We start from the raw sequence: 26,052 nt of genomic DNA on the forward strand, positions 1-26,052 counted from the left end.
ATACAATAAAAATAAATTACTAGAAAAATAAATTTTAAAAACCCCAAATTGAACCAAAATTTCACTCATATTCAAAAGACAAATTACTCTGTCAAGATGCGACAGAAGTTTCCAAATGCGGGCAGTCCCGGTGGAGCAGCGGTTTAGCGCCGCCTACAGCCTGGGGTGTGATCCTGGAGACCCGGGATTGAGTCCCACATTGGGCTCCCTTCATGGAGCCTGCTTCTCCCTCTGCCTGTGTCTCTGTCCCTCTCTCTCTGTCTCTATGAATAAATAAAATCTTTAAAAAAAAGAAGAAGAAGAAGAAGTTTCCAAATGCTTGCTGTCAATTTCTGTACTTATCTCATCCTGAACTGGTAACAAACAGTTAGTACACTTGTAAACCTCCTAAGAGGCATAAGAGAGAAAAAATAGGGGTAACATGCTGGGTGAAAGCACATGATACATAATGGGGAAGAACCAGCCAATTTATAAGGATAGAACATGGAATAATTCGTGGCAATGGTTTCTCTGAAACATGGGAAAGCTAAAGTAGAACTAGTAATTTTGAAAATACCATACAGTATATTACAAGATATAGGTATACTGTACTGTATTCATGCTGACAAAAATGAAATTCTGAGGTGGTACAATGGCATCATAGAAACATGTGAAACAGGTATCTCTGGATATATGGAATAACTGTGTTCCTAATTTCTCATAATAAAGCTTACATACTGAACCAGATTCTAAGTTACTGAAAAGAGGAACCATATCCTATACTTCAATAGGCCTGCCAGCACCTAGTACAGTAATGGGAACATAATAGATATTCAATAAATATATCTTGGATCTTGGATATAATTTTCCCCAAGAAAAAAAGTGGTCTAGTCAGCTTTTATATTTAATGTTATTATAGTAATGCAGCATTTTAATAAAAAATTAACTTCAATCAGAGGAAAATGTCCATTACACCACAGTCACTAATTCCACAAAGGACACGGTAAGCTTAAATTTGTAATTTCCTGAATTGAAAAAAAAAATTCTCATCAGCACACTTTATATACAGTTTGTTTTGCCAAGATCAAATATGGCTTGTTGATAAAAGAGAACAGCTATACCATTGCTTGGCTTAAAAAACTCTAACCAATTAGGGAAGCAGCTATAAAACACATCTTTTACAAACTAGATCCCAATACTAGATTTCCCCTGTGTCAAAGAATATATTTTTGCTAGCTAAAGGATATTTTCTTTTTTTTTCTTTTGTGTGTGTATATGTGTTTAAAGATTGTATTTATTTATTCATGAGAGACACACAGAGAAAGGCAGAGACATAGGCAGAGGAAGAAGTAGGCTCCCCATGAGGGGCCCAATGTGGGACTCAATCCTAGGACCCTGTCACATCCTGAGCTGAAGGCAGACGCTCAACCACTGAGCCACCCAGGCATCCCTCAATGAGATAAAATTTTTAAGAAAATCAAATAAAAATCTGTAATCTTAACTTTGAATTGGAAATATCAATGTGCTCGTTATTTTCTCTCTCTCTAAAAAAAGGAGGGAAAAAGGATTTTCTAGAAAGAATGATAAAGCCAAGAAACCTTGGCTAGCTGAGGAGCAAGAAACTTCTAGTATCCAAATTGAAGTCTCTAAATACCATTTCCCACCAAAAGAAACTAGCGGCCATTGGATAAAAGGCTGACTCTCTGGCTGGGGCAGGAATTGTCTAAGATGAGCCTGGAACATGTTTTATCACAAAGCAAGAAAGCTATCAGAGATACAGGCATTATGTAAAAAAGAAACAGAAGTCAAGGGGATCCCTGGGTGGCTCAGTGGTTTAGCGCCTGCCTTTGGCCCAGGGCGTGATCCTGGAGTCCCGGGATCAAGTCCCGCGTCGGGCTCCCAGCATGGAGCCTGCTTCTCCCTCTGCCTATGTCTCTGCCTCTCTCTCTCTCTATGTCTATCATAACAATGAATAAATAAATAAATCTTTAGAAACAGGAGTCAACTGGAAGAGGCTGTCATGGTCAAAGATAGGGCAAGGACTGCAATGACTGGTGGAAACAAATCAAATATGTTAAAAATCAGGTCTTCATAATGCCACTTGAAAATAAGGACTCAGAGGTCAATTCTGCAGAATGCTAGAGATTAATTCATTCTGAACACCAGTAAATAAAGGGAAGTAATCAAGCATATTATTATCACTTTGTGAGTAAACTATTTCAGAGTAACAGTTGAAGATGGAAAGTTCTTTTTAAAAGAATTCTCACTAATAACTACTAAGAAGAAACAATAACAGATTATGACCATTTTGCAATTCTCAATGTAATAGTAAATGATTATTACCATGATTATTAAATGGCTGCTAAACCAATTAGGTGGAAGCCTAATAGGGAGCCTACGTTAGCTCTATTAACACTGAGCCCACTGACCAATCTTATCATCTTGAAAAGGGAGACAACTAGACATTTCTGTGCTTCCCAATGTGATGCAATGGGAATTCATACACATAGTAAATGTGAGCTATTTCTGTCCTCTTCTACCTTCTAAAAATTGAACCTGAACTGCTTAAGCCTTTAAATCTAATTAACAGTTTACAGGAGATATGTGGGTTAAAGAAACATGTTAACACCACCAGTGAAGCTACAATCAGCAAAATCCGGAAGTGGGAATTCCACAGAACTAATAACCTAGATCTTCAACAAATAAATGGCAAGGGAAAAAAAAAAAAAAGATGGGGGCGGTGGGGGTGGGTGGAGGGGAGGAGAGTTGCTATTAAAAACTAAGAGACTTTGGATCCCAATTAAAACAAAAAGATTGCAAAAAGACATCTGTGAGACAAACAGTGAGAATATAAGCTCTAATTGGATATATATTAATTATTAAAGAATTACTAGGTTTTTAAATGTATGAAGATACTATTTTGATTATACTTTGGTATTACCACTGATCTATTTGTTTTTAAGGAGTCTCTATCCTGTAGCCTTATTCTTTAAGGAGTCTCTATTCTGAGTTGGAAGAAGTGATATGATGTCTGGGATTTGCTTCACAGTAATTTAGTACTTGTGGGGTTGGGACAGTACAGATGGAATGAGATTGATCAAATGCTGTTAACTGTTGAAGCTGTATGATGGGTACATGAGGGTTAGTTACTTTATCCTTTCTACACTTGTGTATATTTGAAAAAAACACATGTTAAAAAAGAAGAAACAGAAGAAGTGACTTTGTAAATACTTTTATAGGATTGACTTGCTCTTGTAATTGGGATATAAATTCGCTATGAAACCAGCTAGAAAAGCTCTATATCCATTTAGAAGCTTACTTGCACAAAAATGTTTGCTTACCTCCACCAATTTGGAAGCTAAATACATGGAAATTGTTGTACTTTTATAAAACATCATTGATACTCCTGCCAAAAACCCTGAAATAACAAACAAAGCAAAACTGATCAAATCTCAAAGTATTTGTTAGTTAAGTCACTCAGAAATGTCAATTCACTTAAGTAAGACAGAATTGATCTGTAGCACTCCTTTGTTATACAAATTAAGGACAGTAATAGACTTGACCACATTAAAATGGGGTAGATTTGTGGGTATCATATATTTTTAAATTAAGAAATTGACCTTCAGAGTTAGGAACACATAGTTCTGATATACATATTACAAGAAACTTCACATTCTAAATTTAACTTTAAAAACAACAGTAGTCTTGACAAATAAAATGATCTTCAAAAAGAATTTTTAAAGGCTATTGATATCATTTCTGATTTTAAGTGGAAATATTTATCAATCTATTCTTCTAACAGATCAAATTACTTTTAGTGCTATCATCACAATTCTCTCCAAAGCAGTACCTTCGTTCTATAAATGGAAGACCAAGGTAGGGGGAGGCCTGGAGTACTATAAGCAGGTGTATTACTAATAAATATCTGAAAATTGTCAATTTAACTAACATGTCAATTTAACAAGTAGCATGTATGCTGCAACTTGTAAAAATTGCAGACATTAATTTTATGTCTTATTTTTCACGAAATTATTTAAGTTTCTAAAAAATAAAAATATGTTTTATTAAACTACATGTCATGTGCCAATAGCAAAAACAGAATACTTTAAGAAACAGAACAGCACTTCTATTAGTCATGAAATTTTTTATGTTTTATGTTCTTTTATGACTCAGTCCTAGGATTTCTGGCCTGTTGCAGGGCAGATAACCAAGTCATTATACTGCCAATTCAAAACACCAGGTGACAAGAATGCCTTGGTAAGTTAAACTTCGGAAATATAAGATATTTGGACTAGTGCCTCAATAGGGATTCTATTACAGAGAAAGAGAGTTACACAGAAATCAGATGAATTTGGAAACTATTTCTGCATCATTCCTACTACTGATTGATACAATAATAATAATTTTAATTTATCATTGCTTTACCAGCTATAAGAGCATGCAGTTCATCATCCAATAATAATAATTTTAACTTATCATTGCTTTACCAGCTATAATAGCATGCAGTTCATCATCCAGGTTTCTGACCCAGCGTAGGAAGCAACTAGTACCCTATATCAAGAAGAAAATGCAATGACTTCAGTTGTTTCATTTCTAGACAAGATGCATGTAACATCTATAATGAGTGAGTCACTAGCTGACTGTGGAGGCAAACTGGTAATCTTCTCTAAATCAAACTAAATATATGATTGGAAAAATTATCAACAATAACCTGCTATAAAGTTATTCAGAGTTCTGGACAGACTCTACTAAGAAATTATACATAATATTTTTATTGTCATGGTTTTTCATAATGAAAGCATAAATTCTACTTTGCTTCGATGTAGTCACTCCCACTTTAACAAGGAGAAAAGAATTCTATAGCTCAGAGAAGATATTTTTCAATATGAAGATGAAATAAAGGCTTTCTCTGGTGGATAAACACTGAGAAGATTCATCACCTTACAGACCTACATTACCAAAAATGTTAAAAGGTAGTTCTGCAGGCAGAATGAATGTAATGCCAGTTTAGATCTGTAAAAAGAAATGAGGAGCTCCAAAATGAAGATAAATTTAGAAGACATTTTTAATGTTGTTTATTTCAATAAAAATAAATTAACTGTCTAAAGCAGTGTCAGAAAATTATGGCCCACTAGCCAAATCTGCCCTGGCACCTGTTTTTATATGGTTCATGAGCTAAGAATATTTTGATACTTCTCGATGGATGAAATAAATAAAAGAATAAGATTCTGTGACATGTAAAAATCATATCATATTCTAATTAAAGTATAATAAAGTTTTACTAGAATATAGTTCCTTTATTTATATATTGCCTATGGTTGCTTTCACACTACAACCACAGAGCTGAGCAGTTGTGACAGAGACCAACCATACTGTCCACAAAGCTTAAAACAGTTATCACCTAGTCCTTTACAGAAAACATTTTCTGATTCCTGGTCTAAAACAAAAATGGTAACAATGTATTGTCGGGTTTACAACACATGAAAAGATAAATGTATATACCACAAAGGATGAGAAGGAGGAATCTGAAGTACAGTGTTGTAAGATTCTTACACTATGCATGAGGTGGTATAATATTTGAAAAAAACTAATGAATTTTAAATGTTTACTCTAAATGCTAAGGCATTCACTAAATTTAAAAAGAGGTATAAATAGTAAGCCAATAGTGAAGAAAGAATACAAAACAAATTAAAAATTAATAAAAATAAAATATAAAAAATAAAAAAATCTAGGAGATAGAAAAAGGAAAAAAAAGTGAATACAAAAGTAAATACAAAACTAGCAAGAAGAGAGATTTAAACTAAACCATAACAAAAAGTATATTAAATGTAAATAGTCTAAACATACCAATTAATAGAGATTATCCAACTAGATAAAAAGGAAGAACCAACTACATGTATCTAAAAGAAATCAACCTTTAAACTGAAGACATGGGAAAAAAATTAAAAAAATAAATAAACTGAAGACATGGAAAGATTAAAGCAAAAGAATAGAAAGACTATATATCAAATATAATCAAAAGAAAACTGGACTAGCTATATTAATATCAGGCACTGCAGACTCTGGAGCAAGAATATTACCAGGAATAAAGAGGAACATTACAAAATGAAAAAAGTTCGCTAAGAAGACACAGAAGAAATATGGATTGTTTCCCTGTCCTTTTCTCAATTACATTCTCAAAAATATGCTAACAGCACTGACAATTTTAAATTGCATGTGGCTTTGGAATACATTGTATTATTATTTTTTATAAGACATTTTCTGACCTAGTTGTATTTTTCTGTAGTTTAATGCCACTAGTTTGTATTAACTGAACAATTAAATAGTAACAGAAATTAAAGCATACAAATAAAAACATGCTCTGAGATATGCTAGATGGTGGAGAATAACCAACCTGGGATAAAAATGTTGAAGATAATCAACATGTAACACTCAAGAATTTACGTTAAGAATAAATACAAACTCTATGACATGAGAAACAAAAAAGAATATGAATATAAACATATAATTGCCAAAGTTCTGTCCTATTAGCTCTTATGTGTTCAAAAACATTAGTAATGTTTCCTAGTCAAACATTGAAAATACTTTCAATATTACTAATATTTCATAACAAGTAATTAACTATAGTTTATCATTTGTTGCTTCTATTCTCCTGCCCATTTCAAAATACTTCCCCCATATCTACCTTTTATAAGTAAACTTTTACATAAAATGATACATAACCATCTTATCCAAATTGACTCCAAAAATCAAGTTTCCCAGTATTAATTTTTTTTTTTAGTTTAAGAACAAAGTGTATATGTCTGTGTGTGTGTGTGTGTGTGTGTGTGTGTGTACAATTACCCTTAATTAACACATTTTACCATCTGGAATCTACATTTAGATTTAGAAAGTAAATTTCTGATAGTTAATAAAATGTCAGTAATATGATTTATATTTGAGTGTTTCCCATTACACAAACATCACTACTTAAAATTTCAGAGTACTATTTCATGGATGATCCCTACATATGTGTTTAGGTGTAAGCTTATACATGTGTAGGAACATGCAGACAGGGGTAGAAGAATGTTCACTACAGTTTTTTGAGAGAATGCAGTAAGAATACTGAGTAGGTCTAAGAGGGATACTAAGTCATTGCTTATATAAGTTACAAAAGGAAATCTTCACTGGTTCTATCCGAGTGCTGATATCAGCTGGAAGCGTCTGAAATATGTTTAAACTAATAACCAGACAGTAAGTATGATTAAGAAATACAAATAGACCATATATATTAATACCACTTTTGCTGTTGGAAATAGTAAAAAGTTCGTATTTTTTCAGTATCTTCATTATTGACCAAAAAAAAGTAAGTCTTTGAGAATTTTTAGTATTATGTATAAATGCAAATATGTCTACATTTTCAAGGCCATTAAGTAACATTTTTAAAAGAAGAAATTTCTCTTTTCCTTTCTCTTTTCCTCAATTCCCAATATACTGTGTGTATTTGGAGATGTTGAGATATTTATGAATACAATAGAAAGAAAAAAAAAGACAGATGGGTAAAGGCCATATCTCATTCTGATAGGAGCCATGTTATTTATTTCCCATTTTTCTTTCCTCTTCTGAAAGCCTTACCTTGTATATACTAACAAAAGAGCCCAGAAAAGCTCCAAGCTGGAAGTTTTCTTTATTGTAGAAGAGAGAAAATAGCCGGGATGGCTGTGTAAACAGATGCCTGAAAGCAGAGGGAATTCGGAGACAACACTGGATCAAATATCCCACACTGAACATTCTGATGAAACCCTAGAAAACATTGGGATAGATTTTAATTTACATATAAATTTCTAAGTTCAATAGATATGAATTTTACTATAGCAGAATCCAAACAGAACTCAAAATAAATAAGTAAATAAATCACACAAGTATATATCAAAGTATTTTCAGAATTAAGTCTTAAAGACCTCAATTTTAAAACAATTGCCTTAAAATAAGGGTAAATTTTTTCAGTGACTATACTTTCTTTGATTTCCAAAACTTTGAAAGTCTCACAAGCACTAGCCAAGCTTGTCTATGCATCAAAATTTCAGTTCTTGACATCTTGTTAATATTGTTAAAATAGGATTTATAATTCCTAAACTGCAACTGAATTTTGGGAACAAAAGCGCTGAAATTCCAAAAAAACAGTTAATAAAACCAATTATTGCTTGGAAATTTTAACAGAGAACTCTTCTTAATAAGTAGGAATCCTTTTGACAGAAGAAAATAATTTTATTTTTAGACCTTTGGTATCAACTTTTTAAATGGGTTAAAATAATTCTCCCGGTTAAAAAAAAAAAAAATCATTATACCTAGGTTTTTATTTCTATGCTCAACTGTGCCAGGCTAAAACATCTCTAAGAAATGGTAGCCTTAAGGTATACTAAACAAAACTTGAAAAAACAAATCCACTACAAAGTCATATTTGCTGCCAACATACTTTTGTATTATCTGCAACTATTTATAGTGCAAAAGGGAACAGAAAGGAAGACAAGTATTGATCAATTTCATTTCAGTACTTAAGGCAATGAAATTTAAACGTCACTTCATACTGAGAGACTGAAAAATTCCAATTAGCATAAAAGGAAATGTTATATAAAAGAACAGTATTTTATGTGATTCAACCAATACACTATAATACTGGTCTCCCATCCTCCTCCTCTCTCACCACTACTGGGATGGAAAAATGTCTACATTCCTGCTAAGTTCCAAAGGTCAGGTTTGTATCTTCCAGATAGCAGCCTTCTTTATTAGAAAAAAACCTGAATTACTATGAAGAAACATTTGTTAATTTACCTGAAACTATCTAATACTTGGCTAAAACATAAAAATTAAATTGTCTGACCAAGTATCATAAATTACCATGCATTTTCTTAACTGAAAGTGCCTAGTATATGTTTAATGTATGAAGTGTTCACAGTTTATCTTGCCATTAATAATCTTAACAATATTCAGCTAAGGATTCAAGGATCACACTCATGTTCAATCTCTCCATGCTATTTTCAGGAGATCTATTCATCCTTCCATCCATTCACCCTTTCATGTATTCAGAAAATATGCACTGAAGGCCTCTTATGTGCCAACTGGGGAGAGAGTGGTGGAGAGGACACAATGTTCTTGCCTTCATGGAGCTTCATGCTCATTAGAGAAAGAGCAAATAAATTAATAAATAAAATAATTACAGGTTACATTGAGTGTTGTGCAGGAAATGATTATGACTCTAGGAGGGAAATTAACAGGCAGCCTGTATTAAATTGGATGGTAAGGTAAGGTTACAGAGGATGTGACATTTAAACAGAAAAGAGAAGGAGCTAGCACGAGGGAAGCATTTCAGATTGCTTCGACAGAAAGCACAAAAACAAAACAGAGACTGGCAGTTATGAGGAACCAACAAAATGTATGAATGGAGCATACTGAGTTGAGGAGAAGGCTAATTCACATGAATATTTACTCAGGGATATGATTTAACTATGGTATAACTGAGCTGATAGAATAATGAGGTGCGCTGGCAAAAATATTTTACTCTATTTGTAGTGTAAATTCTTCACTTCCAGGTCTCCAAATAATTTTACATTCATGGACAATATTCCAATTTATAGATAAATTGCCAGGTATATAGGACTGGTACACATTTGAAACAATGTCTTCCTTCCTCGGTAATTCCCTCCCAACTTTCTCACATAGATATATTTTTTTAATATCATTTCCCCTCTTCCCAAACTTTCTCAAATACCTCTGACTTAACCAGAGTATTTTTCCTAGCTCCCTCCTTGAAGTTACCCCTTAAATTAGAATTATGTCCAGTTGGAGGAAATCAACTCCTGTCTGGGAGCTGGCACAGCCTGAGGCTGCCAGCAACACTGCTTCCCCCACCTCCACGCCCGACATTCAAGTGGGGCAGGAAATCAGACTTGGGAGGAGTGCATCACCACACAACTGAAAAAATCCTCTACCGATTTAACCTCCAGTCATATCTTCAGGGACCCTAAGGGTAGTGTTGGCTTGGGCACATGCCAGCAGCAACATCAGACCACAGGCATTCACACTCTTAAGCACTAATGTGATACAATCCCTCCCTTCCAGAGTGGGTGCCGGAAGGCAGTCTTTTGGGGTGCTATGCAACTGCTCGGTATCAACTGAGTGGGAACTAGGTATGATGAGAAAGAACATAAATTTCTTGAAGATCAGGGTTGTTAAAGAACTTGTAGCAGGTGGCCACACTTGTGGCAGACTATCTGCAACGAAAATAACTTCCTTCCCAGACTGGGTGGTGATGGAGGATGGGGGATGACAGGCACAGGATGGGGAAGGGCGAGGAGAGACACACTGGCACACTAACATATTAGGGAGTGAGGAATTTATGCCAGCGGGCAGAGCTGACTTCCTTACTGTAGAGCAACTGTGGACATGCTCCAGTTATCTCCATGCCTTAAAAAATGTGACAGCTTTGCAAGTCCAACACCAAATGCCACCATACCAGATTATGCACAGCATATGTGTGGTACTGCTGATTCACTCATACACAGTATACTCCAGCGGCCTTGTTCTAGAATGTATTCTTTTTTTTTTTTTTTAAAGATTTTATTTATTTATTCATGAGAGACAGAGAGAGAGAGGCAGAGACACAGGCGAGGGAGAAGCAGGCCTCCTGCAGGGAGCCCAATGTGGAACTCGATCCCAGAATTCCAGGATCACAACCTGAGCTGAAGGCAGGTGCCCAACCACTGAGCTACTCAGGTGCCCCCAAAATGTATTCTAATGAAAATATGGTATGAAGTGGAAATTTTAGTAACTATTTTTCTGTCTTTCTTTGCTGTTCTTTAACCTTCTCTTCCACTTTGAAAGTTTTACACTAATCTTGAAATAAGCGAATTTTAAAATTATTTAACCAAGGATCTGGTAAATGAAGACTAAAAGATAAATTGTCACCTATTTTTCACAAATTTCTTATTCTTCAAGTCAAATGCAAAGAATGATAGCAATTATTGTCCATTTTTCCATCTACTTTGAAATCATGTTTTAATTAAAAAGATTCTATATGGGGTACCTGGTAGCTCAGCTGGTGGATGTCTGACTTTGACTAAGGTCATGATCTCAGGTCCTGAGATTGAGCCCAGCATCTGGCTCTGCACTCAGTGGGGAGTCTACTTTCCCTCTCTTTTGCCCCTCTCCCCCTTGTGCTTTCTCTCTCTCTCTCTCAAATAAATAAAATTTTTAAAAAATTATTTTTATACATATCCCCAGAGCTAATAGTGATACTTTTATATACTTACTTTAATACAATAAGAGATGCAATTATCTTCATAGTGTTTGCAACATCTATGCCTTGGTCCGTGCTTACATCTGAAATAAAACAAAAATAATAAATGATGCGCATGTATGTAGATGTGCTTAAAGTTCTCTAACCAAAAAAGGAGAAAACATTACCTACTTGTTTCTAAATATGTGAACCTTTTGATTTTTTGGGACATAAAAAAGCAAAAATAACATTTGTTTTCTTTTTAGTTCACCATTTGACACAGGGCATAAAATATATGACTGCAGTCAAAATACTTAAATGTGGAACAGAAAAAAACACTGGTAAATATTTGTGACTAAATATGAAAAATATGTATATATTATCTCTATACTCTGCCAAATCTTCTAGAAGCTTTAAGTTGCTTACTGTAGAATATAAAGTACATAAATCATCCATGAAGTCAGTACTTGAGCAACAATCATAATGAGAAAGTGCTCAGGTTACAGGAATTTATACTTAATTATATTTGAGAGAAAACATCTGGAAAAGAAACATGATATAGTATTAAAATTCAAAATTTAGTTTTTAAAATAAATATAGTAATAGATCATGTGGGAATTCAAAAGTAGGTTATTTGTGTTTGAAATGCAAACCACTTGGTCCTCTAGTGTTTAGTAAATGATTCTGCCGGGGGGACTACTGTTCAAGACATACGGATTTTTAATTATTTCGTATGTTGACTCCAGGACTACAGATTCACTTAAGGCATAAAAAAGTAAGTAAAATATCTAAATGGGTCTAGCTCTCCCCCTTTCTCTTTGAAGCATTCATGTTCCAAAATGAGTTGTCTTTATAACTCTTGCGGACTGCAGTTCATTAATTATCTTCATGGCTGGAACAGATTAACTTTCTCATTTGTAATAATAAGTCATAGAGTGATATTCTGGCTCCAAATCTCTATAATTGCATTTGCACACTGATTAGCAAAACCCTTTCGGAAATCCAATTCTTCAGCACAGCTGGAGTATACAGGCAGCCTTTCACAGACAGGGTGACAGCAGTAGTTTCTACTTATGTCATCAATGATGGGGCATATCTGGCCATGTGAAGTTGAGTGGTTAAAGCTGGGGCCTCAAAGAGGTAAATCAGAGAAGGGTGGCCGTATGTAAACCATCACTCTTCATACTTCTAAGTGTCCTCTTCAAAGACATTCCTCAGCCAGTGCTACTGGAACTACACAGAAATCGTTAGACTATCTTTGCTAGTGAAGTCAAGTACTGGTATCAGCTATACTGTCATTTAATCTTCCCTTAGTCTGTTATTAAAATTTCTCAAATCCTAGACTACCCATTTCCTGTCTTATCTGCTCTGCTGATGTATTACCCTGCATCTGCCTTCACAGCAGTGGACTCACTGTGGCCAGTTGGACAAGTTCTGCCATGCATGACCTGTTTAGTTCTGATACCCAAGGCATCATTCACCCACATAATACATTCTCTGCATTCCCCCCTGATTCTTGGTGATATGATTTCCACGAACAGGGATTCTCTGCCTCTTTTCTCCACTCATGTGATCCATAACTATTTTCGAACTTAAGAAGTTTATTAGTAATCACACTAGTGGGTATTTACCCAAAAATTATAAAACACTAATTCAAAGGGATATATGCACCTCCATGTTGACTGCAATGTTATTTACAACAGCCAAATTATGGAAGCAGTCCAACCGTCCATCGATGAATGGATAAAGAAGAGGTGGTGTGTGTGTGTGTGTGTGTGTCTCTGGGTGTGTATATAAATGTGTGTGTGTGTGTGTGTGTGTGATTCTCTCTATATATAGGACCTTCAGAATCCAAGGTGGTTAAATCACTTGCCCAAAGTCACAAAGCCAGCAGGGGTGAAATGAGAGTCTAAGACTCATCTTCCCATAACTGATCCCTAACTTTATATATTGGCTATTCACTCAACACTCTCTAAAATATCATTACCAAGATTATTTTTATTAACTGATGTTCTAATTTTAAATCATTAATGTTCTTAAAATATCTATACTCAATAAAAATATTATTTATAAGAAATTCAGACTTTTTTGTATAATATACAAATAAAGATGTTTTATTCCATTTCCAAAGCCCTGAAAATTTCTACTCTTAAAAAAGACAAATGTTTCTACTCTTACTCTTAAATGTAAAGCTTACTCATTATTCCTGTATCTTCTTGAATATGTCCCAGAAGTTTTCTTTCTCCTTTCCACACAGGCATATTTGATTAGCAACCTGTTTCCTAAAGTTCCCCATTCTAGCCACCTGCAACTGTGCCTAGGTTTGACATAGAAAATTATTACATATTCATACAAATCTATTTTAAAGGCAGAGATGGTCTATAGCCCAGACAAAAATAATAGATTAACACTGACTTGCCCATTCTCTGTCTTTAATACACCTCTATGCACTGTTTCTGATGTAAAATATATATATATATAAAACATCATATAAAACAGTGACAACGTTAAATATTAAGATAAAAAACTTACACTGAATCCACAAGTTTCCTGATTAGAGCAATTATATTCATTCTTCTTGGCTTTTCTTCATGTTTCTCTGTCTTTTGTTCCACTTTTGCATATGCTGCTTCTGGTGAATAAGAATGTGTGGGAATTTCTTCCTTCCCTACAATAAATCTAAAGAAAAGAGCACAATGTGAGGCATTTTCACCTTAAAAAAAAGACAAGACAATAAGGAAAAAAAAAAAAAAAAAACCCTGATTCTGTTGATATACAAATACATTTTGGAGAGTATTTATCATTTGAAATAATATTTTTCAAAATTTACATAAGATCTTATGCTTTATAAATAACAGGCTCTTAAAATATGAATACTTAGAAAATGTTGACAGCCATTTCTTTAATAATGCAAATTCTTCTATTAAGTTTTCTATCTTAATTCCAGCATAGTTAACATACAATGTTATATTAGTTTCAGGAGTACAACACACTGATTCAACAATTTCATACATTATTTAGTGTTTATGAAGATATGTGTACTATTAATCCCCTTCACCTATTTCATCCATCCCCCCACCCATCTACCCTCTAGTAACCATCAGTGTGTTTACTATAGTTAAGAATCTGTTTCTTGGTTTGTCTTTCTCTTTTTTTTCCCCCTTCGCTCATTTGTTTTGTTTCCTAAATTACACATATGAGTAAAATAATGTGGTATTTGTCTTTCTCTGGCTAGCTTATTTCACTTAGCATTATACTCTCTCTTGCTCCATCCATGTTGTTGCAATGGCAAGATTCATTCTTTTTTGTGGCTCAATAATATTCCATTATACTCCATACACACACACACACACACACACACACACACACCACATCCATTTATCCATTCATCTCTTGATGAACACTTGGGATGTTTCCATAATTTAGCTATTGTAAATAATGTGGAATAAACATAAGGGTACATGTATCTCTTTGAATTAATATGTTTATTAATTCAATAAATTGAATGTAAATATGTTTCCATATTTTTTGAGTGAATAGCCAGTACTGTGATTACTAGACTGTAGAATAGTTCCATTTTCAACTTTCTGGGGAATCTCCCGTATACTGTTTTCCAGCATAGCTGCACCAGTTTGCACTCCCACAAAAAGCAGGATATTCTTTCCTGCTTTGTCAAAGATTAACTGACCATATAATTGTGTAAAGTTTACTTCTAGGTTTTCTATTCTGTTCCACTGATCTATGTACCTATTTTTGTGCCAATACCATACTGTTTTGATTATTAGAGCTTTGTTTGGAATTATGACACCTCCAACTCTGCTTTCTCTTTCTTTCTTTCTTTCTTTCTCTCTCTCTCTCTCTCTCTCTTTCTTTCTTTCTTTCTTTCTTTCTCTCTCTCTCTCTCTCTCTCTTTCTTTCTTTCTTTCTTTCTTTCTTTCTTTCTTTCTTTCTTTCTTTCTTTTTCTTTCTTTTTTCACATTTATTTATCTGACAGAGAGAGCCTGAGTACACAAGCAGGGGGAGCAACAGACAGAGGGAGAGAGAGAAGCAGGCTCCTTGCTGAGCAGGAAGCTTGATGCGGGGGGGGGGGGGGGGGGGGGGGCGTCCCAGAACCCTGGGATCATGACCTGAGCCGAAGGTCAGGTCTTAACCTGACTGAGCTTAACCAACTGAGCCACCCAGGGGACCCTTTGCTTTTCTTCTTCAAAATTGCTTTAGCTATTCAGGGACTTTGGTGGTTCCAGAAAATTTTTCAGATTATTTGTTCTAGTTCTGTGGAAATGTTGTTGGCATTTTGATAGGGAATACATTACATCTGTAGATTGCTCTGGGAAGGACATTTTTACAATATTTGTTCTTCCAATCCATGAGCACAGATTATCTTCCCCTTGTTTGCATCATCTTCAACATCTTTTAACAATATTTTATAGTTTTTCAGTCTTTTACCTCCTTGATTAAGTTTACTCCCGTTTTATTATTTTTGGTGCAATTGGGACTGCTTTTTTAATTTCTCTTTCTTTTGCTTCATTATTAGTATATAAAAATACTGTGATTTTCTATATGTTGATTTGGTATCCTGCAATCTTACTGAGTTCCTTTATCAGTTGTAGCAGTTTTTTTTTTGGTGAAGTCTTTAAGGTTTTCTATATATAGTATCATGTCATCTGCAAATTTTATTTCTTTCTTACCAACTTGGATGCCTTTTCTTCTTTCCTCTTTTCTGATCACTGTAGCTAGGACTTTCAGTACTAATGTTAAATATGAATGGCGAGAATGGACATCCCTGTCTTGTTCCTGATCTTAGGGGAAATGCTTTCCATTTTTCATCACTGAGTATTATATTAGGTGTTGATTTTTTTGTGGCCTTTATTATGTTGTGGTGTTCCCTCTAATTCTACCTTATTGAGGATTTTTATCATAAATGGATGCTCTATATTGTAAAATGCTTTTTCTGCATCCATTGAAATGATCATGTAGTTTTTATTCCTTCTTTTAATGATATGATGAATCACATTGATTGCCTTGTGAATACTGAACCACCCTTCCACCCCAGGAATAAATTCCACTTGATTCTGGTGAATGATTTTTTAATGTATCATTGGGTTCAGTTTGCTAATATTTTTTTGAGAATTTTGGCATCTATGTTCACCAGAGATATTGGCTTATATTTCTTTTTGTAGCATCTTTAGTTTTGGTATCAGGGTAATGTTGGCTTCACAGAATGAATTAAGAAGTTTTCCTTCTTCTATTCTTTGGAATAGTTTAAAAAGAATAGATGTTAACTCTTCTTTAAATGTCTGGTAGAATTTTCCTGTGATGCCATCTGGTCCTGGACTTTTGTTTACTGGCACATACGTTAACATACTCCTACAATCTTTTTGTATTTCTGTGCTATCAGTTGCTATTTCTCCCCTTTCATTTATAATTTTATTAATTTGAGTCCTCTTTCTCTTTTTTTGTGAATCCTGGCTAATGGTTTATCAATTTTGTTGATCTTTTCAAAGAACTAGCTCCTGGTTTCACTGATCTGTTCTATTGTTTTTTCAGTTTCTACTTTATTTCTGCTCTAATCTTTATTATTCACTACCTTATACTGGTTTGTGGTTTTGTTTGTTGTTCTTTTTCTAGTTCCTTTAGATGTAAGGTCAGGTTGTTTATTTAGGATTTTTCTTGTTTCTTGAGGTAGGCCCATATTGCTATAAACTTCTCTCTTAGAACAGCTTTGACTGTATCCCAGATTTTGGACTGCTGTGTTTGCATTTTCATTTGTCTCCACGTATTTTTTTTTTTCATTTTTGATATCCTGGTCAACCCATTTATTGTTTAGTAGTATGTTATATAACCTCCATGTATTTATGTGCTTTTCATGTTTTTTCTTGTGCTTGATTTCCAATTTCATAGCATTGTGGTCAGAAAAGATGTATTTTTATGACTTCAATCTTTCTGAATTTGTTACGACTTGTTTGGTGACTTGATATGTGACCTATTGTGGAGAATGTTCCATGTACTTGAACACAGTCTGCATCCTGCTGTCTTAAGATGGAGTGTTTTGACTCTGTTAACTTCATCTGGTCCGATATGTCATTCAAAATCACTGGTTCTTTGTTGATTTTCTGCTTGGATGATCTATCCATTGATGTAAATGAGGTGTTGAGGTTCCCCTACTAGTACTGTATTACTATTGATTATTTTCTTTATGTTTTGTTATTAACTGCTTTATGTATTATAAACCATGTTGGTTCATGGATATTTACAATTGTTATACCTTCTTATCTGATTGTACTGTTTATGATTATATAGTGTCCTTCCTTATCTCTTGTTATAGTCCTTGTATGAAAATGTATTTTGTCAATATAAGTTGCTACTCAGACATTCTATTCACTTCCATTTGCATGATAAATGTTTCTCCATCCCTTTACTTTCAGTCTGCACGCATCTTAGGTCTGAAATGAGTCTCTGGTGGGCAGCATATAGATGGATCTTGCTTTTTTATCCATTCCATCACAATGTGCTTTGATTGGAGCATTTAGTCCATTTACATTCAAAGTAATTAATTGATATGCATGCATTTATTGCTATTTTGTTACTTAAGCTTATTATTTTTCCTAAGATTTATTTATTTATTTATTTATTTATTATTTATTTATTTATTTATTCATTCATTCATCCATCCATCCATCCATCCATCCATCCATCCATCCATCCATCCATGAGAGACACAGGGAGAGAGGCAGAGACATAGGCAGAAACAGGAGCAGGCTCCCCATGGGGAGCCTGATGAGGACTTGATCCTAGGACCCCGGGATCACGACCTGAGCCAAAGGCAGGCGCTCAACCACTAAGCCACCTAGGTGCCCCTATTTTTATAGTTCCTCTATGTTCCTTTCTTCTCTTGCTCTCTTCTTTCATGATTTGTTGGCTTTCTTAAGCAAAATATTTGGATTCCTTATTCTTTCATTTTTACGATTACTGTTTTTGACTTGTGGTTACCATTAGATTTATTTATAACATCTTCTGCAGATAGCAGTCTACGTTTAGCCAATGGTCACTTACCTTTGAACTCATTCTTTACTCCTCCCCTCTCCACATTTCAGATACTTGGTATCATATTTTATATCCTTTTATTTTGTGCTTCTCGTGACCGACTTTTATAGATTTACTTATTTGTGGGTGTGTGTGCTTCCTGCTTTTTTCTTACTCTTATTTATGGTTTTTGTTTTCCTCTTACAAAGTCCCTCTTAGCATTACTTGTAGGGCTGATTTAGTGGTCATGAATTCTTTTAACTTTTGTTTGTGAAACTCTTTCTCTTCCAAGTGACAGCCTTGATGGATAGAAAATTCTTGGCTGCAGAATTTTCCTCTTTGAGCACTCTGAATATATCATACCAGTCCCTTCTGGCCTGTAAAGTCTCTGCTAAGCAATGGCCACGATAGCCAAATTGTGGAAGGAGCCTCGGTGTCCAACGAAAGATGAATGGATAAAGAAGATGTGGTTTATGTATACAATGGAATATTACTCAGCTATTAGAAATGACAAATACCCACCATTTGCTTCAACGTGGATGGAACTGGAGGGTATTATGCTGAGTGAAGTAAGTCAGTCGGAGAAGGACAAACATTATATGTTCTCATTCATTTGGGGAATATAAATAATAGTGAAAGGGAATATAAGGGAAGGGGGAAGAAATGTGTGGGAAATATCAGAAAGGGAGACAGAACGTAAAGACTGCTAACTCTGGGAAACGAACTAGGGGTGGTGGAAGGGGAGGAGGGCGGGGGGTGGGAGTGAATGGGTGACGGGCACTGGGTGTTATTCTGTATGTTAGTAAATTGAACACCAATTAAAAAAAAAATTAATTAAAAAAAAAAAAAAAAAAAAAAAGTCTCTGCTAAAAAATCAGCTGATAGCCTTATGGGGTTTCCTGTGTATGTAACTGTCTTTTCATTTACAATCTTTAAAATTCTTTCTTTATTGGGACGCCTGGGTGGCTCAGCAGTTGAGCATCTGCCTTTGGCTCAGGGCATAATCCTGGTCCCAGGATCGAGTCCCACATCATCCCCTTGCATGGAGCCTGCTTCTCTCTGCCTGTGTCTCTGCCTCTCTCTGTAACTCTCATGAATAAATAAATAAAAGTCTTTATCATTATTTTTTATCACTTTAATTACTATGTGTCTTGGTGTGGACCTCCTTATTGTCTGGGGGTTTGTTGGAGAATCTCTGTGCCTCTGAATCAGGATCTCTGTTTCCCTACCAAGATTTGAGAAGCTTTCAGCTATTACTTCTTCAAATATATTTTCTGCCCCCCTTTCTCTCTCTTCTCCTTCTGAGATTCCTATAATGTGAATGTTATTATGATGGATGGAGTCACTGAATATTTTAAGTCTATTCTCATTATGCAGTATTTGTCTCTCACATATTCAGCTTGATTGCTTTCCATTATGCTACACTCCAGGTCACTTATAGGTTCCTTTGCATCTACTATTTATTCCATCTGTTATATTTTTAATTTCATTTATTGAACTCTTTTTTTTAAAGATTTATTTATTTATTCATGAGAGACACAGAGAGAGACACATGCAGAGACACAGGCAGAGGGAGAAGCAGGCTCCATTCAGGGAGCCCAATGCGGGACTCGATCCTGGGACTCCAAGACCATGCTCTGGGCCAAAGGCAGGCACTAAACCGCTGAGCCACCCAGGGATCCCCCATTTATTGAGTTCTTTATCTCTGTTATGTTTTTATCTCTTTGTCAAGGGTTTCACTGATGTCCTCCACCCTTTTCTGAAAGTCCAGTGAGTATCTTTATGATCACTACTTTAAATTCTCTATAAAGCATACTTATTTCTATTTCACTTAATCTGCTGTGATTTTGTCCTGTTCTTTCATTTGGGACATATTCCTCTGTTTCTTCATTTTGTCTATCTCTCTCCATCAGTTTCTGTGTTTAGGAAAATCAGCTACACCTACTGCTCTTGAAAGTAGCGGCTTATAAAGAAGAGGTTCTCTAGTGCCTTGCAGTTTAGTGTCCCATATTCACCAGAACCTGGTACTTCAGGAGAATCTCCTGTTTGTGTTGTGCCCTGCTGTTGTGTCTGAGTTGCTTTTTCTTTCAGTCCAGACATCTTCACTCACTCTGCCTGTTGTGGGCTTTGCTTGCTCTTTGTGGTGTTAGTGAGAGACAAGCTGCAAGATCTAAGGAGGCAAGACTACAAGAGGGCTTGAGGGTCTTGAGGGTGAGATTAGCAAAATGTGCCCTGAGCCCAGGACTGAGGTCAGCAGGCTCAGAGTGGGCCATTCCCCAGCAGAATGCATGTGCAAGGCACTCTGCTAAAAGGTTAGGTAGCAAGTGTCTGTGCAGTGTCTCCCACAGGTGGCCCTGCATTTATTCTGGGCAATAGATGAGGAAAATGATGCCTGTCAGCTCCTTTGTTCCCAGAGAAGTCCCACAATACACTAGAAATAAGTATAAAGAGATCTTCCTCCTGGTTGTCCCAGGCACTGTGCAAACTGTCATTCCTATGTTGCCTCTCCATGGGCTGCTGTCTCTTTAAGGGCAGGACCCAAATATCACTCACTCTCCCATCTTGCTCAGTACTGAGTCAGCTGACTTTTTAAGCTCCAGGCTCCAAATCCTGGTGGTTATACAAACTCAAATTCAGCCCATCTGGTTTTCAAAGCCAGATGTGATAGGAATTTGTCTTCCAGTTTGGGCTCCCCAGTATGAGAAACTGTTTCTTTTCCCTCTCTACATCTGCAGCTCCCTCCCTCCTGAGGGCAGCTTCCAATCACTGTTTCTACCTTTTCTAACCTCTCAGATGCAGCTTCTTTTCTACGTTTAGTTGTGGAGTTTGTTCTGCCTGTCTTTGGATTGTTTTCTAGTTTTTTTACATGGATGTGAGTGATACCTAGTTGTCAACATGGGGTGGGGTGAGCTAGTTTCCTTGAATACCACCTGATTTTCTATTAATAACACCTTTTTTTCCAGGTACTTAGGTTTCAATACTTGACTCATAGCAAGAATTGGAGGAGAAAGGGAAGAAGGAAAATATTAGTAGGTCTTCATTTCCTTCTATGCCAAGTCTAAACTTTGCCTCTTTCTCTTAATCCTCCACTATTGCCCAAATCTCAGTCCTTATCATTTCATCTTTCTTCCTTCTGATTCTCTTTTACAGTGTCCCAAATACTGTGGTCAGACTAATCTTTCTGAAACAATGTCAACTACTCTGCTCAAAACTCTTTGGTCATTCTCTACTGCCAATCTTATCAAGTTCAAATTTGTCTTTTTTTGTTTGTTTGTTTAGGTCTTCCTGCCCTGCTCTGACCATTATTAAAAATAAAACCTTTACAGGCCCTAATACAAATTTGTCATACCAATTAAGTTGATTTTCCCACCTTTATCTCATGTTTCATGTTTATAATTTTCATGCTTTTGCTAACATTATTCACATCTACCCAGAAGGTTCTTCCTCTTCCCTTCTGGTTCTCTAAAGCTATCCTTCAAGTGCAGTTTAAGGCTTATCCCCATAAGAATACTAGCAACAATAACAGTCAACATTTCTTGAGCACTAAGTGCCATGCACAGTTCTAAACACTTTTCATGCATTAACTAATTTGATCCACAGAATAATCCAATAAGATAGTCATATGAAATCTTTTCCTAGTGTATCGAAGCCTACCCTAGTTTTTCCCTCCTATACTTATAAAAGTACTACATACCTAGTCTTCACTAGGCATCTACTATATGTACTTAGGAGAATAAAATAGGAACATTTATGATATAAAATGGAAAGGCATTAAGTTTCAAGTAAGTATATGAAGTCACTATGTGACATTAGTCAAGTATTCTAAGCCTCAATTTCTCCTTCATGTCACATGGTCATAAAAATATCCATCTCACAGAACTGTTGTGAAAATTTCCTAATCCATGTGAAAATCTTGGTGACCTAATAAATACAATGCTAGTGCTGCTAACCAATGTTCCTGCAGTATCTATGACCATCTGGCAGTAACTATGGTAAGAGATGGAGTACAAGGTGAAAAGCAGATTCTAGTGACTCTAATGAAGCTTATGATCGAAAATGTGTCTGACATGAGCCCTGTCCTAATGAAGCCTATAATGTGGTACTACACAATTCAGTACTTAATTTTGCAGTAATTGTTCAAATGTAGTTTTGGCTTTCTAATGCTCCTTGGAGAGTTCTTGTAATTCTTTCCTAACACCCAGTGATATGATATGGGACCTACAATAGGTCCCCAAAATAGTTGTTGATTGACTGATTTTTAAGGGAAAAGAAATCCAATAAATTATTCTTTTAACAAAATCATAAAAATGTGATTTCTGCCATTACTTTCAACTAGAAAACTGAGTCGATAAACATTTACTGTAATTATGTACAAGTGACATTACTTTTTTAAAAAATTAAATAAAATATACTACTTACCTAAGAGCAGAGAATGTAAAAAAAAAAAATTAAATAAAATATACTACTTACCTAAGAGCAGAGAATGTAAATCCTTTCAAACCATCTTTGCACCTAAAATAATAAAAATGATAAAGTGACAATCTTTAAGATATGGAGTAGTATACTAAGTAGCTATTAAAATTTTTTCTGAAACTGTTTTTAAAACGTGAAATTCTTTTAGGACACTGATCTGAGCAGTACAAATGCAACAAACAATGAAGCAAGCCATCTTACACAGGATGATTAAAATTTCCTATGTCAAATCAACATTTAAGGCTCAACTCTTATATTTCCAGGTCAAAGAGAGATTTAAGTGTATCTTCTAAAAGGTTCTATGTGGACTTAAAATGAAGGCTGGGAGTGGAATATTCATTTTGCCCAATCCCTGGGGGAGCAATTTGTTGAGAAGAAAAGGCCATATACACCTGCTGGGTATTATGAATAGGTCAATTCAAGGTCCTGACTTCTTACTTATTAATTCAGTGAATGCAGAGCAATGTAGAGTCGGCAGGCACAAAAAGGCTTCAAGTTTAGTTCAAGAGTTTTAACTTCTGAGTAAGTCCAATCAGAACAGATAACACAGCATGAGCAACAGCGTGAGGTCGGTGGGGGCGGGAGGGGGGTACAGGTGCAGGAGTTCAAGTAATTTTTATTGGGTATTTACTGTTGCTGGGCATTGTTTTGGGCACTTCATATGTGTTGTCTCATTTAACTATTTCACACCTCTATGAGTAGGTATTTCTCTATTCCATAGCTGGGCAGAGCCTCTTCCAAAATGCAGCAACTACCAAGAGGTCACAAAATAAAGAGTAGTTAGAATTCAGGAAAAAATTTTAAAAGCTCCTCTGACTTAACAGCTGTGGTTTTCTCTTACACCTCCTTCTGAAACAGTGTATTCCTTTTAGTTAGGGGGAAGGTTCAAATTGCATGACAATGAAGAAAAAAATTTTAAACAAGATTTTAAAATGGGGACATTACTATGCTACTCTTAGTGGCCTGTTTTACAAGTATGATAAAGTTACTAAAGAATTGTTGGATACTTAGTATCAGAATCCTTTGGAGAAACTGTAGAGATTGGTGATACAATGATGCTCAAATGTATGTTAATTTTAAACACTGGACTTTCTTGGAGAAAAAGTACAGCCTCAAATCTAATTGGGCAATTCTCTCAGTATACCTTTTGTATGAAAGGTAATACAGATTTCTTATATTTTTATGAATTTCCTATCTTAACAAGTGTAAATATAGACATTTTTACTGGAGGACACATAGAATCTCAGAAAAGAATTTAATTTGTGTGTACAGAGATCTTTTAAAACACTTAAGAATTCATTGTAATTAAGCAAAATTATCTACTTCATGGTCCTGTTGACCGCGAGAAATGTAATCACAGAATTTAGCAAACATACTACATAATTATTCACCCCACACAGAATGAGGGTAAAGGCAAAAGAATTCATATGTTGGGCTAAAAATATGCATGGGAAAATTATAGCATTAACCTTCTTAAACTTATCTTTTTCCATCTGAAGAAAGTGTTTCTCAGTAATTTAAAACCCATAATTTGGCAATTTCTAGGTAGGTGGGGGGTGAGGGGGTAAGCTATGCATCTATTGACTGGAAAAAAGAAAGCAGCAGATTGATTAAAGATTATATACAAATGGGAACAAATTTTGGCTTTGGTATGTTATTGTTAAAAGATAGCCATTTATCTTTGTGCAATGCTGAATAGATAAAGGGTTCTGACAACTAGGTCTAGTCATGATTGCATATTTGTGACCTTAAACAATAAATCTAATTGCAGACCAAACATCAAAAAGTAGCTTTCAAATAAAAAAGGGCATGTACAAATGAATTTGCAATTTCATTATGATGGAAGTTTGGTTCTTTCACCAAAACCCTGTGGGAAGCACTTCATATTGATAAAGTCTTAGCCCGAATTCAAAAGGGGCTATTCTTCTTTCCATTCATGTGTATAAGGTCTGTTAATGTAATTGAGGGTCAGATGTCTATGTCAAAAGAACAAAAAAGTAATTATTCCCCCAAGAAGAATCTTTAAAATAGTAATATCGCCCTGCATCTTTATACCAAGAGTACTGTCTGAGCCTTAGCCTAACTATGAAACACTATCGTAATCTGAGTTAAATGTAAGAAGTATGGTATGCACAGAAAGCTTTATACAGAACAGATCCCCTTAGAAGGTGCCTCACTATTTAATGGATTCAGTCATTATAATGCAAATCAAATTACTTTCTCCATTCATGTATTAAGGCTCACTGATTTACTCAACAAATACTGACCGACTGCCTACTATGTGTAAGCACTAGTTTTAGTTCTAAGGAGGTTAACAGCGGACAACAGAGAATCTGTTTCCATACAGCTGACATTCTAGGTCAGGGAAAGGTACGACAAAACAAGTGAATACATCAGGTGGTGAAAATTGCTGTGGCAAAACAGGAGGCAGGGGAAGAGGAGAAAGAGATGGAGTCGGGCCTTCTTATTTTACATCGTGTGGTTCAGAAGGGCCTCTCCAAGAAGGTGAAATTGGATGATGTGATCAGCAGCCTTAGAGAAACAAGGGACGAGTATCTATCTGAAGGAAGAACAGGTAGAAAGTCCCTGATGAGCAGTTCGTGTGGCATGGAAGGAGATCACGGAAGTAGATTACTGTAACCGGAGCAGAGCAGGAGGAGGTCACAGTACTAGTGGTGGAGAGGAGTGGTCTACTACAATCCTTGTAGACCCTTTAACCATGGGAAAAACAACAACTCTGGATGGTTCTCAGCAGAAGAGTGACAAAGACCTGTCATAAATTTAACATAATCTCTGGCCCCTCATTGGAAAAGGAACTACAGGAAGGCAAGGTTAACAGCAAGGAGGCTAATTAGGCCCCCCTAAAAGATGACTGTGGCTTGACCAGATCATTAGGCAGTAGAGTAGAGGTAGAGATAAGTGGTTAAGACTTAAAAGTGCATTTCAAAAGCAGAGTTGGTGGAATTTCTTGATGGTTTGAATGTGGAGTCCAAGAGAAAGAGAAAATTTACAGATTATTAAAATATTTTTGATTGGAACAAACAGAAGGGTAAAATGTCCATTTTCTGAAGTGAGGACGACTACAAGAGGGACAGGTTTGGGGAGAAAAATAAAAGTTTTATTTTGAACATGATAAGTTTGAGATGAATGTAATCTATGAAAGGAAATGTTAATGAAGCCAGGAGCTGCTGTACAGGTTTGGGGATCAAGAGGTGTGATTCACTTATAAGTATAACTGAAATCCATAGGACTAGATACAATCACCTAGGAAATAAGTGCCAATAGAAAAAATATACAGGACTGAGTGTATTTTATTCCTCCAT

The 26,052-nt window shown here is 35.4% G+C and overlaps 1 protein-coding gene across 1 annotated transcript in view; it reads right to left on the minus strand.

Annotated features, from left to right (window-relative positions):
• The window catches only part of TMEM135 (transmembrane protein 135), a 235,060-nt gene that overhangs the window by 12,052 nt on the left and 196,956 nt on the right, over positions 1-26,052 (minus strand). Inside the window, exons 7-12 of the mRNA XM_025419361.3 lie at positions 22,727-22,768; positions 13,766-13,912; positions 11,268-11,337; positions 7,594-7,761; positions 4,467-4,530; positions 3,321-3,397 (exon numbers count right to left, since the gene is read on the minus strand). Coding sequence (XP_025275146.1) covers positions 3,321-3,397; positions 4,467-4,530; positions 7,594-7,761; positions 11,268-11,337; positions 13,766-13,912; positions 22,727-22,768 — 568 coding nt within the window. The remainder of the gene's footprint in view (positions 1-3,320; positions 3,398-4,466; positions 4,531-7,593; positions 7,762-11,267; positions 11,338-13,765; positions 13,913-22,726; positions 22,769-26,052) is intronic.

This window comes from Canis lupus, chromosome 21 (genome assembly GCF_003254725.2).
Source record: "Canis lupus dingo isolate Sandy chromosome 21, ASM325472v2, whole genome shotgun sequence".
NCBI classification, from domain to species: Eukaryota; Metazoa; Chordata; class Mammalia; order Carnivora; family Canidae; genus Canis; species Canis lupus.